The following is a 13,222-nucleotide window of genomic DNA, read 5'->3' on the forward strand; positions in this document are numbered from 1 at the left end:
ATATTTGTGTTTCCAAAGGATTTTTTTCTTATATTAAGGAAATTTTAAAAGCTTTCTCTTGGCTGGGTGATGTTTGATTGCAAGGAACTAAAAGTTACTCCAATTTGATCAATAAAAGAGAGGTTTGTTATAGGATACGGACATAATAAATTTCAAGAAACAAGAAGCCCAGGGAGGGAAAGAACCAAGAATCTTCAGGCACCTTTACAGCCTCATGTAATCTCAGTAGTTGTTAATGGACTTTCTATCTGATTCTTAGTAAAAAGTCATCTGACCATCTGATCAGCTTAGTAAAAAAATCATCTGATCAGCTTTCTTCTAGTGAATGAATGGTACCCCCAGATCATGTGTTCACCCCAATCTAATTAACTGTAGCCCCAGTCATGTAAGACCTAAAGCTACCCCTTTATGGGAATGAGTGGGGTAGGTAGAGTTTGGGTGAGAGTGGTGTGTTAATGAGGACAAGTTTTGAGGGTTAATCACATAAACATTATTCATTATTCTTATCCACAGTCCCAAACAATTTCGGCCCTATCACTTAATAATTCATTAGCATGACTGTGGAGATTGGTTGAAAGAAAATGAGTGAATTGAGGCAAATCTAACTCTGCTATGGAAGAAAAAAAAAGCTGTGATAATTCATAGCCCTTGAGGTACTGATAGGAATCATTAGTACCATGTTTATCTGCAAGGATAATGACTTAGTAACAAATCTCCATCCAAGAGATCTTGCAAGATGTTTGGTCTACATTAAAGACCCATAATAGACTGATTTTTTAATTACATGGTTAAGTCAGTTCACGGGGTACATGGTTGAAAAAATGAACATGAGTTGATGATAATGGTGGTGGTGCTTTCATTTTTAGTATCATATTTTTAACATGGGATTTGGATCAAACAGCAGGACAAGACTCTACTGCCCACTAGTTAGTGAGGTGTTTGTTGATCAACTAATTAATCTCTTTGAGCCTCTGTTTCCTCATCATTAAAATGGGAGTGAGAAGTGTACTGATATTATAGGATTGTTGAAAGAAATCAGAGAGAAAACGAATGTAAAGAGCTTAGCAAGGTACCTGATATGTGAGCTACTACCACTATCAAGCATTTATATAGATCTTTTATGAATGTCAGTGATTGTTTTATGACTTATCTTCCTTGAATCTCACAACAATCCCATGAACTTACTGCAGTCAGTGAAACAGTTAAGACAATATTATAGTTTTTGTCATCAAAATTAGGTAATTGAGTCCTAATGATTATGAAGTCAAAGAATATCAACCAAATGTAAGAGCAAAATAAATACATTATTGAATATGTAAGAACTACAGTATGCTTACCACCTGTGTACTCCATATGAAAGTTACTAGAGGAGATGCTCCAGGAAACTTATAACAAGATCCAAAGTGAAGAGCAAACTAGCATACAAGAAATCATGTCTGATAAGTATGACTCAGAAAATGGAAAAGAAGGTAGAAATGGAAGAGAATCCATTTGAGAAACTTAGAAATTTCTCTTTTAAGAGTTTAACTTCTATACTTTTCTTAATTTAATCACATTATTTTATAGTAAATATTTTCTTAATCACAACTCACAATATTGTTGGTTTTTAATATTACAATTTACATACAAAGCACTAAAACTTGAATTATAGAACAGAATATAAGCCTTTAAAATGTGAGAATAACAATATATGTAACAAAAATTAGGGGTGACATATAGGAATAAAGAAGAGAGATAGAAAATTGAGCATATTAGTGGTCTTGTTTTTCTTTGCAGGGAATCACTAGTTACTACCTAATTTGATATATCCAGAAATTGAGGCATAAACATACCGTGTAAATTTTAATTGCTGCTAAAGTAGTTGCCCCAGGATTGGGACAAGAAATAGAAGAATTTTACTTTCCCTTTCTATTTTTCTACACTTTGCATGTGTGTGCATTACTATTTTAAGTTTTTAAAATGAACTGAAAAAAGAGCATTCAAACTCATGGTTGAAATGGAGATAATTCTATTCAGGCACCTAAATTGAAATTATAGGAAAGAAAGAGTGGAAGCTGATCATATGTAGGAAGGTGTGTCTCTGAGCTTGCAAGTAAACCTGGGTTTTCCTTCATTAAATTTGGTTTCCTTCCCTGTCTCCTTGTTTCGTTGAGCTGAAATACGGAATTAGAAGGCACATATTCCAGACCAGTTCTGCAACACAAACTATTAACAACTTTCAAGACTTAAATGTATAGCAACCATAAAAGGTATTGTTATGTCTAAGCATAAGGAATAAGCAGTCTAGAGGATAAGAAATTTACGAAAAACTGCAGGTATATACAGGCAGCTGGTAAAGGCTGGAGTGGGAATATTTTTAGCAGTGGATATTTGCTGCCGTTGAATGCTTAAATCAGTGCAGGTGGGGCATTCAAAAGGCTTCTGAGGGGTCAAGTTGCTCCAGATATTTTGCAAGGTTACATTGTCCATGAATGAATGATTTTGCTTTATGTCCCTGCACAGGGGAATCAGAGGACAGTGTTCCTTTCTTAGTCCCCAAGGATTCTCATCTGTTGTGAGAAGCAAAAGCGCAAGGTAGGAGGATGGATCAGAGATCTGAAATCCAGAGCCTTGCTGGAATGTGTTGATCCTTAAAAGCAAGCATCTCCGTATGATAAATACGATCTCCTCAAGCCCGTTAGGGAATGGAAATTTAAGAACCGTTTAGGTCAAAGATCAGGAAATTTATGACGATTATCTGCGGTTACAGTGTAGAGTGTTTGAGGATGGTTTAAGCCAAAGAGTCCAGTGCTTGTAAATCTTGAGAGTGATATTAATACCTCCATGAACGTGTATGTACAACGTTTCTGAAAAGATTGATTGCAAAGGCCAGTTCCCAGGAAAGACAAGCAGGTAATTGGCATTTAATTAATGAGAATAAGTTATATTAAATTAAAGACTTATAATCCTTGATTATTTATCTTCCTGTAGCCAGTGTGACAATCTACTCTTAGATTATTAACTCACCACTGTTTTTTTTAAGAGGCCAAACTAAGCAGGCTGTTCAGACTGTATAAATAGGAATATGTTTGCATCTCAACCATGGGAACAAAATATCCTTTGGGAACTCATAAGAGGCTTCTTTCTAATATAAATGATTTTTGAAAAATTGAATCCACGCAGAGCATCCAAGGTATTCTTAGGTCTCTTCCATACCTCCAGAATCCAGAAGAGTTGACATGAACCATTGTGCAGTAGGAAGGGTGTGAACTTGAGGGTCAGCCTGACCTGACCTAGGATTGAGCCCTAACTCTGGCTTATATTAACTAAGTAGGCTTGGGTATGTTATTCTCTGGGGTTCAATTCTCTTGTCTTCAAAAATGAGAAAATAGTACTGACCTGGAATACATTGTTTTAAAATCTAAATGATACTGTAAATCCCCGTGGTCCATTAGCTATCACATAGACAGTACTCAACAAAAGCTCATTTTTTTTCTCTTCACATTCTCCTACTTTTGTAGCACAGGATGATAGTGGTTAGAAAATGATTCAGAAACAAAGTTGGAGGCTTCATGCTACTTGAACAATTATGATAAATACACATTAATCAAGATACTATGGTACTGTTGAAAGGATAGACACATACTACAGTGGAGTAGAATAGAAATTCCAGAAATAGAGCCACACAAGTATGACGAATTGATTTTTGAAAAAGGTGCAAAGACAATTCAAAGCAAGTCTCGTCTTTTAAAGAAACGGCGTTGAACAATTTAACTACACATGTAGAAAAAAGTAAGTTGTCTCAAAAGGGATTATCTATCTAAATGTAAAGCATGAATCTAGAAAACAGGAGAAAATATTCATAACTTGGAATGATGTAGAGTTCTTATATATGACACCAATAATACATGATAGAAAAAAATTGTAAGTTGAACTTCATTGGAATTTAAAACTTGCTCTGTCAAATATGCTTTTTGAAAAATAAAAATACAAGTTACAGAGTGGGAGAAAATATTTGCGCATTACATATCGAACAAAGATCTTGTAGCTAGAATATATAAAGAAGTCTTAAAATTCAACCAAATTAAAAATGGGTAAAAAGTTGAATAAATACATTACCAATAAATACATTACCAAAGAGGATTTATGGATGGCAAATAAGCATAAGAAAAGATTTTCGACCTTATTAGCTATTAAGAAAATGCAAATTAAAACCACAACAAGATAACATTACATCCCTATTAAAATGGCCATTTAAAAAAAGCCTGATAATATCAAGGATGCAGAGCAACTGGAATCCCCATGCATTACTTATAGAAATGAAAAATGGTACAGCCTCCTGGAACACAGCTTAGCAGTTTCTCATGAATTTAAAGATACATTTACAGGTGATCTAGCAATCTCACTTCTGAATATTTACCCTAGAGAGATGATGACTCATGTTCACTCAAAAACCTGCATACAAATGCTTATAGTATCTCTACTTATAATCACCAAAAACTGAAACAACCCAAATATCCTTCAGCAGGTGAAGGGATAAGCAAACTGTTACACATCCATAAAGTGGAATACTACTTGGTAATAAAAAGGAGTAAACTATTAGTACACACAACAGCCTGGATGAATTGCAAAGACATTATGCTGAGTGAAAGAAGACAGTCTCAAAAGGTATGTTCCACTTGTACGATATTCTCAAGAAAACAAAATTATACTGATTAGTGGTTGCTAGGGGTTAGGATGGGGGCAAAGCATGACTTCAAAGGAACAACACAGGGGAGTTTTGGGGGCTGATAAAATTGTTTTGTATCCCGATTGTAGTAGTGGTTACACAAATCTATACTGTGTTAAAACTCAGAACTGCACACCAAAAACAAGTCAAATTAACTGTATGTTAACTTTAAAAACAGGATAAAATTAAACATATTTTAAAAAACGATCCCACCAAGAAGCCATTCTAACTTATGATAAACAAGGCATAACACCCCAGAACTCTGGGACTCTTTAAATATAATTTATTCATTTATTATTTATTGGACAAATGTTTATTGAGCACTACCTATGTGTCCACATTGTTTTAGGCACAGAGGATGAAGTTCTAAACATAACAAAAACTCCTCGGAGGTTACATTACAATAAATAATAACTATATACTACCTTAGATGGTATACATACTCCGGTAAGCAGGATAGGAAATTGCAGGAGGTTATGCCAAACCATCCCTGGACAGAGCTGATTTGGTTTGAGATGAAGGGAAGGGACTTTTCTATGGAAAAATCTCTTACCCAAGGCCAAGATGAACTCTGGTCTGAAAATCCTGAGTTGGAGGCATGCTTTAGGCCTGGATGATAAAGCCAAAGTCACCTAAAGACTTTGGTCTTTAGGATTGTGTCCAGGATATAGTGAGAGCAGAGATAGGAAGGTTCTATTAGGAAGGACACAGAGGTAGGACACTGGCTGTGGGCTTCCAATGATGTCCTGAGTGCCCAGCAGGTGTGGTGGAGAGGCAAGACTCTGACCCACATGACTCATAGTTAATTGGAGAAAGAGAAACAACTGTCGATGGGAGGTGATCTCCAGATTGGGCACAAATTGAAGGTTCCCAAATACAAGGAGTGAATGTTCAGGGAAGTGGTGGTTGAGAAGAACCCTAGGATGGGAAGAAGCCAGCAAGAGGAACAGAGGGAAGACTACAACCAACTTGACAAAATGCCAGGACCCAAGCATAGAAGGCAAGATATGGGATAAAGTATTTGGAAAGAAGCTAGTGGACACACTGCCTTAAACCCTGAGCACAGTTTAAAATAGGCACTTCTTGCTCAGATATTGCTGCTTCCTTCCTCCTGGCTCAGTGACTGCTCTTTGAGTCTACCTTGGAGGTGAACGAACCTTAAATGGGGAGCATTAACACTCCCTCCCATCTGTCTGTCCATTACTATCTCACGCTCCTGAGCTCCAGCTCAGGGAAATCCAAGGGAACCCGTCCCCTTTAAGAACCAGTGGCTTGCAGGGACTGGCTTCCTGCCAGGGTAGAAAAGTAGAGCAGGAGACATTTAAAGCCCTGTTTGAAAACTGTCATTTTTCCAATGACCTCAGATGGGGTGATTAATCAAGAAGCAATTCCGGAGAGAAGCCATCTTCTTTACCTACTTAAATCTCCCAGGTTAAGTTGTATTTTAAGCCCTGGCTTATTTTTAGACAAGTTTGTTGCTGTTGCCTAACCCTATGTTAAAGTAATTATTGTCTGCGAAGGTCACACAGAGTTCAGTGGAACTGAAAAACTCACAGCCTTTAGTATTAATGGGGTGAGCAGCCTGTTCAGGGCCTTTTCCTTAAAGAGACAGACCTGTGAGAACAGTCAATAAGGACAAAACCGCATTTGACATTTCAAGAGAGAGGAGGCTTATTCTTTTTGTGGCTTCTGGCAAAGACCCCAAAATCAAACAAAGAAACCATTAGAGGGGAGTCAATCACTATCTTCTACATGCCAGTGCTCAAAAAATGTTGTTGAATGTGTTATTTGAACTCAAGTGGGAAGTTAGAAATTCAAAGTGGAAGGAAGAGAAATAGTATAGTTTGAATACCTACCGCACACCAGGTGCTTTACATAATTACCTTAATTCTCACATCCACTTCTTCAAAGTAGTTATATGTACTACTATTATATGTTCCATTGCAGATGAGGAAACTGAGGCTTAGAGAGATAATTTGCTCTGGGTTACACACTTAGTAACTGGCAGAGCCAGGATTAGCGTCCAGGTTGATGTGACTAGAAAACGCAGACCCTTTTCATGTGACTTCCTGAATCACATTAATTTAAAGCCTAATGTTGGGGTTTTAGATGTGAAGGTAACTGGGGAGGTTGAATTTTTTAATTTTTTATTGATTTTAGATTCTATAAATATATATTATGAAATTCATTTCAAACAACACTTTCCAGTTTGACTTCTATGTTGATTGGAAAATAATGAAAACTAATAGTTAAGACCTAATAAATGCCAGACACTGAAGCAAAATTACATGATCTTATTGAATCCACACATATACACATACGATTAAACATTTAGAAACATATACAATCATTCCATTTTACAGAAAAGAAAATTGAGGCTTAGAGAATTCTTATTCATATATCACAGACAATATGTGGTAGAGCCAGGATCTGAACCCAGACATTTTTATTTGAGAGCCGACTGTCCTACCAACTGTTTCATTCAGAGATCATGGCTTCTCCTGCCTGCCCCGCCAACTGATAAAGTTAGGTGCCTGTCCCAAATTTCCTCAATGAGGAACCTGAGGGCTGGTCTACAATCACTTCCAAAGTACAGAGTGTATAAGCGATGCAAGACAAAGGCTGAAATGACCACACCAAAGAGCAGTTAGCCTTTGTCTTTTAGGCCATTCAGCAAAAAAGCTGCTGAGCTTCCCTCCAGAGGGAAGCTACTTTATAAAGGGAGTGGGGCCCACAGCCACTGGGCCTGCAGTTCAGAATCAATTCCCTAGCTTATTTGAAGCCCCTAGACAGTTCCATCTCTCACTTCTGGGATCTGCAATCCATCTGTGGCCTGGTTGTGGTACATTGTTTAATGATTGCAAATTTCTTCCATTCCAGGATCCAGGACCCTGTGCGCTGTAAGTTTGCCACTTCTCCTGTCCGGAGCTACGGTCTGTTTCTCCACGCCTTTGAATCTGGGCTGGTGGTGTGACTTGCTTTGATCAGTTCACTTCCACCCTCTTTGAATGCTGCCCTGAGACCACCCTACAAAGAAACTGATCTCATTGACTAGAAGATAAGAGGCCCCATGGAAGAGAAGTGAGGCGCCTTAGCCAACAGGTAGCACCACTGCCAAACACGTGAGAGCGGCAGCCATCTCAACCTTTGGGCCCAGCTGACCTTGCAGCTGAATGCAGCTGCCAGGCAAAACTGGCACAGCAACTTTGGAGTCAAACCAGAGAATCCTAAAAGATATTAACAATAAGTTGTTGTTTTAAGCCACTAGGTTTTGTGTACTTTGTTACACAGCAGAGGCTAACTGAAACAGTCTTTCTTTGAAGTTCAGAGCAGTGTAAGGGTGCACTCTTGGTTGACATACTTCAGCACCTGCCACAGTGCAATCAATGGCAGTGATATATTCTCCAGAGTCCTGCCTCCATTACCATAAACTCCTCCAGGGACCAAAGGATGGTTTCAGGGCTTTTTATACTTTGGCCAACATAGGTGGACACCCAGACTATTAGGCTGTCGACATTTGAGGCCTAGAAAAAGTATTGTAACTTTTCCTTAAAGAGACAGACCGGTGAGAACAGTCAATAAAGATAAAAACGCATTTGACATTTCAAGAGAGAGGAGGCTTACTATTTTTGTGGCTTCTGGCAAAGACCCCAAAATTAGACAAAGAAACTGTTAGAGGGGAGTCAATCACTATCTTCTACATGCCAGTGCTCAAAAAATGTTGTTGAATGTGTTATTTGAACTCAAGTGGGAAGTTAGAAATTCATATTTCTGGCATATTTTAAAAGAAAGCTGAGAATCCAAATTAATAAATAATTGAATGTCTGTGAAATGTAATAAATGCCAATTAGATGCCTGCATTTCAACACTTATATACTAAATATATTTAATGTGGACCGTTATTCTTGAATAGATAGTATAAGAGGCTTTTTCCTAAAAGGCAGGTGATCTGGGGCCCATGAAGATATTCAGTAGCTGTGGGTATTTTGTGTGTTGACGGGCTTGGGAACTCTGTGTATTTGGCCATTAACTTGTACTCTGATGCCCCAGATTATTGCTGTGTTATGTTATCTGGTCTTTAGGGAGAACATTAGCTGTGAGGTTCCAAAAAACTAAGGGCTCCCTATCTACCCCTATCTAGCCTTTTCAGTTTCTGAAAAGGCTAACACCTGCCTCAGCCTCTCAGAGACTCCTTGATCCAGAGTCAAGGCAACCAAATTGGGCAGAGTGGCTGTAGAAAAGTAACAATATATTTTCTAGAGAAGCAGAGGATTGTGGTGGCACAGTGTATGATAGGATATATCAATGAAGCCATTCAGGATTATTAAATTTTTCATTGGTTAATCGAGAATTATTTTAAACCTAAATCCCACCTGAGGAAAGGAAGCAGGGAGTCCCTGAATTTCTGCCTATCAGAATCATAACCACTGGTACATATTTTATGAAAACATAGAAGCAAAAACTGGCATAGCAGTCTAGCAGGAGGACCACAAAGAATTCCTATTTCACATTAACCCTCAGTGAATAGACAATCCCCAGGGCATCATTTTCAAATATAAGGGTTGGCCACTTTTGCCTGAGTGGAGCTCTTAGTTTGGTTCTGTGGGTGACCACACACACTATGTTCTACCTCATATCCTATCTCGTGTAGCTGGGAATATACCCAACCTCAGTCAAGGCTCCCGAATTTAGTCTAAGCGGTCAAAAGACTCTGTTGGAGGAAGAGGTCAGCCTTCATTGCTAGAGGCCACTAAACTCATGAATCACTTTTGCAAGGCAACTGCTTGGTGGAGGTGCCTTGTTAAAAGCCAAGATTGCTCTGAACTTAATCTAGCACAGTCCATCCTCCAGAGAGGTGCTGAGGGGTTGTTTATGAGAATGGGAAGGTAATCAAGACACCGTCAGAGAGAAAACTGAGTAATGTAGGTCGTGTTCATCTCTCTATCTCCCTCTTGCTTTCTATCTCTCCCCTTTGGTAAACCCTGTGAGCATCTCCAAGGCACTGAGGACAAAAATATGTTCTCTGTCTTCAAAAATGTCCTAGTCTAGAGGAAACTGCCATAGGCACAATTGATTGATGATCTGATGAATTAGCATCGTGTGAGTTACAATCCTGGCATGAATCAAGAACTAGAGAGACACACAGGAAGGAAGGAAGATGCCCCTCCTTGGTGAGGACAAAGAAGGGCATGAGGAGAAGGGGACAGGGAAGCTCACCTGGTGGACAATAGGCAAGGCAGTGGAGAAGGGCTGTGCTGGAAGAGGAAACAGACTGGGGAGGTGGAGTCAGTGCATAAGAGGCCACTGCAATAAGGTGTTGTAGGAGAAAAGGAAAGACAGATCAGTCACTGATGACCTCCCCGATCCCAGGTCTGCAGACAGAGCCGATCCCTTCTCTAAGCCTCGGCATCCCCTACCAACAAACAGTCCCTCCTGCTCCTTCTCTCCCAAGTCATCAAAACAGCTTCATGCCAAAACCACAGAGAGAACATTTCTCAGGCCTAAGGCAGGCCTTCCCAGCACAGAATGTTTGGAGCCCTCTGTGGGAGAGCGTCTGGCCCCCTTAACTGTCCCCCTTCCCTCCGGGAGCCAAGGCGGGCACTGTGCACCTGCCCCTGAATTGTGTGTGGCAGTTGCCGGCCTGGAGCTGAGTGACACAGCAGGTGCCTCCAGCCTGAAGACAATTCCATATTTCAATGGAGCGTCGCCACCAAAGCTTATTATCTAGAGCAATAAAGTTTGGGATTAGGGGGATTCAGGATGATTGTGTGATTCTCCACAAAGCTTATCTTCTAATAGACCAGCTGCTTTATTAGGCCGCCCCCACCCGCACCAGGCCCTTCCCAAAGCATCCCAAGTCCCAGGCAGCCGAGGGGGGCCTTGAAGGCGGCAGTGGTAGACAGCTGGGGGTATCATATCACCCTCAGTCTCCATCTGCGAGTGTTAAATTACGGGCGGCTTCCAGCTGGGCACACCCCAGCTCCCACCTTCCTCCCACAAAGCCAGCATCATCGTCAGGCATCTGCCAAGGACACGATGTGGCTGCCCCTCCCCTGCTGGTCTCCACTCTTGAACTCTAAAAGGGCCAGGTCTAGGTATTTACTTGCTATTAGGGTTGTCACTGTCACAGTGTGGAATGCAGTGGAGTGGAGGCCTGGCGGGGGCGGGGGGGAATTTCTGTTGCAAACTGGGCTTTGCTGGGACTGTTCACTATAAACAAAAAAAGAAGATGGAATCATGCACCACAGAACCTCAAAGAAGCTGGCATGCTTACCAAGCTCCCACATATTTCTCCCAAAATGAAATTCATTAACCCTTGAGTGTTTTGGGGACCACCCCCACATGCTCCCTGATTCCCATGGCTCAGTTCCTTTTCTGATGGGAGCAGAGCATGTGACGGTGTCTCTCCAATCCCGTGTGGTCAGCAGCACTGAGGCCACTCTCCTTTCCTATCCCTCCCTGAAAGCCTCCTTTATCTTCAGCCTCTGAAAGACTAACTGTTCAGAGTAGGAATTTATATTGATAAGCATGCTGAAAGGAATATGGGGGACTGGGAATATCCCTGAAACATAATAAATGTTTCAAATAAATGAAACATTCTGAAAATGGAATTTTCGAAGATTCTGACAAGTACACAGCATCTGCTTGTGGATTTTAGGAAAACTTAGTCATAGAATTATTCAGAGTTCACATTTCAGCCATGGAGATGTTGTGTGCCTGTTGACAGCAGAGGTCTCTGTACAAGTTTGTTTTTTACTGTGTCTGTGTGTCTTTCACTAAAGAGAGAGTGTGGCTTAGATGTTCAGAGTAATTAATTGTAATATTGAGATAATAGTGGCTTTGAAATCCAGCTGTGCTTATATACATGCACTCTGTGCAGTTAGATGCTCCTGGGTTCAGATCTGCTTCCATCACTATCAGTTATGTGGCCTTGTTTTCTGATCTGCAAGCCATGGATTGTATTGCTTACTTTGCAGGACTGTGGTGAAAGTTAGGCATTTATAAGGCAAGTGCAGTGCCCAACATTTGGCAGGGGCTTAATAAGTGTTGGCTATTATTACTACTACTACTATTGCTTTTGTTATTGTTATTATGTGTGACCTATATAATAATCCTACTAATATGAGTGAAGGCAAGAATCATGGACTATGCATCTGGCATAATCAGACTGTTGTGAATGAATTGACTGTTGTGAATGAATTCAAGGGCAGGACCAGCAGTGACAAGAGTTACTGAAGTTCATCTGATCTGAGTTCTGTTCATTCATTTATTTGGGTTCCAAATTCTGAACCCCAACACTGTGCTAGGTGCTGGGAAAGCAGCAATGTGTTAGTATGTTTTTGCTGCCATAAAGGAATCCCTGAGACTGGGTATTTTATAAAGAAAAGAGGTTTATTTAAATCACAGTTCTGGAAGCCTAACACCTGATGGAAGCTCCCAAGGCTTACAGCTTATACCCTCTGAAGCAGCAACCTAATCTATACCTTGAGCCAAGACTGGAATTGGAGCTGCCAGGATGCAGGAAGCAGTGTCCCAAGGATGTGCAGAGTAGTGGGGTCCTGAGTGTCACCCCCCAAACCATTCTTTTCTCCTAAGCCTCTGGGCCTGTGATGGGAGGGGTGGTCTTGAAAATCTCTGAAATGCCTTCAAGGCCTTTTTCCCATTGTCTTGGTTATTAGCACTTGGCTCCCCTTCAGCCGTGCTAATCTGTCTAGCAAGTGGGTGCTCCACAGCCCACTCATATTTCTCTCCTGAAAACGTTCTTTCCTTCTCCACCACACAACCAGTTTGTGAATTTTCCAAACTTTTATCCTCTGCTTCCCTTTTAATTATAAATTTCCCAGTCTCAGATATTCCTTTATAGCAATGCAAATGAACTAACAGAAGCAATGAATAAGAAGGGGTCCTTGCCCCTCTACAACTCATCTTCTATTGACAAAGAAAGAAGAAAAAATGAAAATAAGTTTAAAAAACCTCAAATTTTGATAAACCCTATGAAGAAAATAATCACGTAATGGGATAGAAGTTAGCTGGCAGGGCAGGGTGGAGTGGGTGAGTGACATTAAGGAGGGTGACTACAGGGAAACTTTCTGATAAGAAACCCAGTAAGTAAAGGTCTAAGTGATGTGGATGAGGCAGTCACATGAAGACCTGGGAGAAAAGTATTCAGGCAGAGAAAATAGCAGGTACAGAGCTTTTTGTATAAGAAGGTAGAAAAAAGGCCAGTATGGCCAGAGAATAGAGGAGGTAAGGAGAAAGATAGGAGATGAGGCAGGTGCTAACTCATAACATCCTTGCAGGCCTTGATGAGAGTTAAGTTTTCATTATAATTACAATAAGAAGACAGTGGAAGGTTTTGGGGCGGGTGGCAAATGACATGATTGGATTGATATGTTGGAAAAGCCCATCTGGTGACTGTGTTCAGTAACAGTGCACTTGCATGAAGATCCCTCACAGCAGCAGACAACACAAATGCCACCTCCCACCCATCATGAAAATTTGGAAAGCCAAGCC

At 40.3% G+C, this 13,222-nt stretch overlaps 1 protein-coding gene across 1 annotated transcript in view; it reads left to right on the plus strand.

The window, feature by feature from the left end:
• Nucleotides 1-7,759, plus strand: part of MPPED2 (metallophosphoesterase domain containing 2) — a 196,542-nt gene extending 188,783 nt beyond the window's left edge. Inside the window, exon 5 of the mRNA XM_074014009.1 lies at nt 7,589-7,759. Coding sequence (XP_073870110.1) covers nt 7,589-7,682 — 94 coding nt within the window. The 3' untranslated portion in view covers nt 7,683-7,759. The remainder of the gene's footprint in view (nt 1-7,588) is intronic.
• Nucleotides 7,760-13,222: the final 5,463 nt, after the last annotated feature.

The sequence above is a fragment of the Macaca fascicularis genome, chromosome 14, assembly GCF_037993035.2.
Source record: "Macaca fascicularis isolate 582-1 chromosome 14, T2T-MFA8v1.1".
In the NCBI taxonomy this organism is placed as follows: Eukaryota; Metazoa; Chordata; class Mammalia; order Primates; family Cercopithecidae; genus Macaca; species Macaca fascicularis.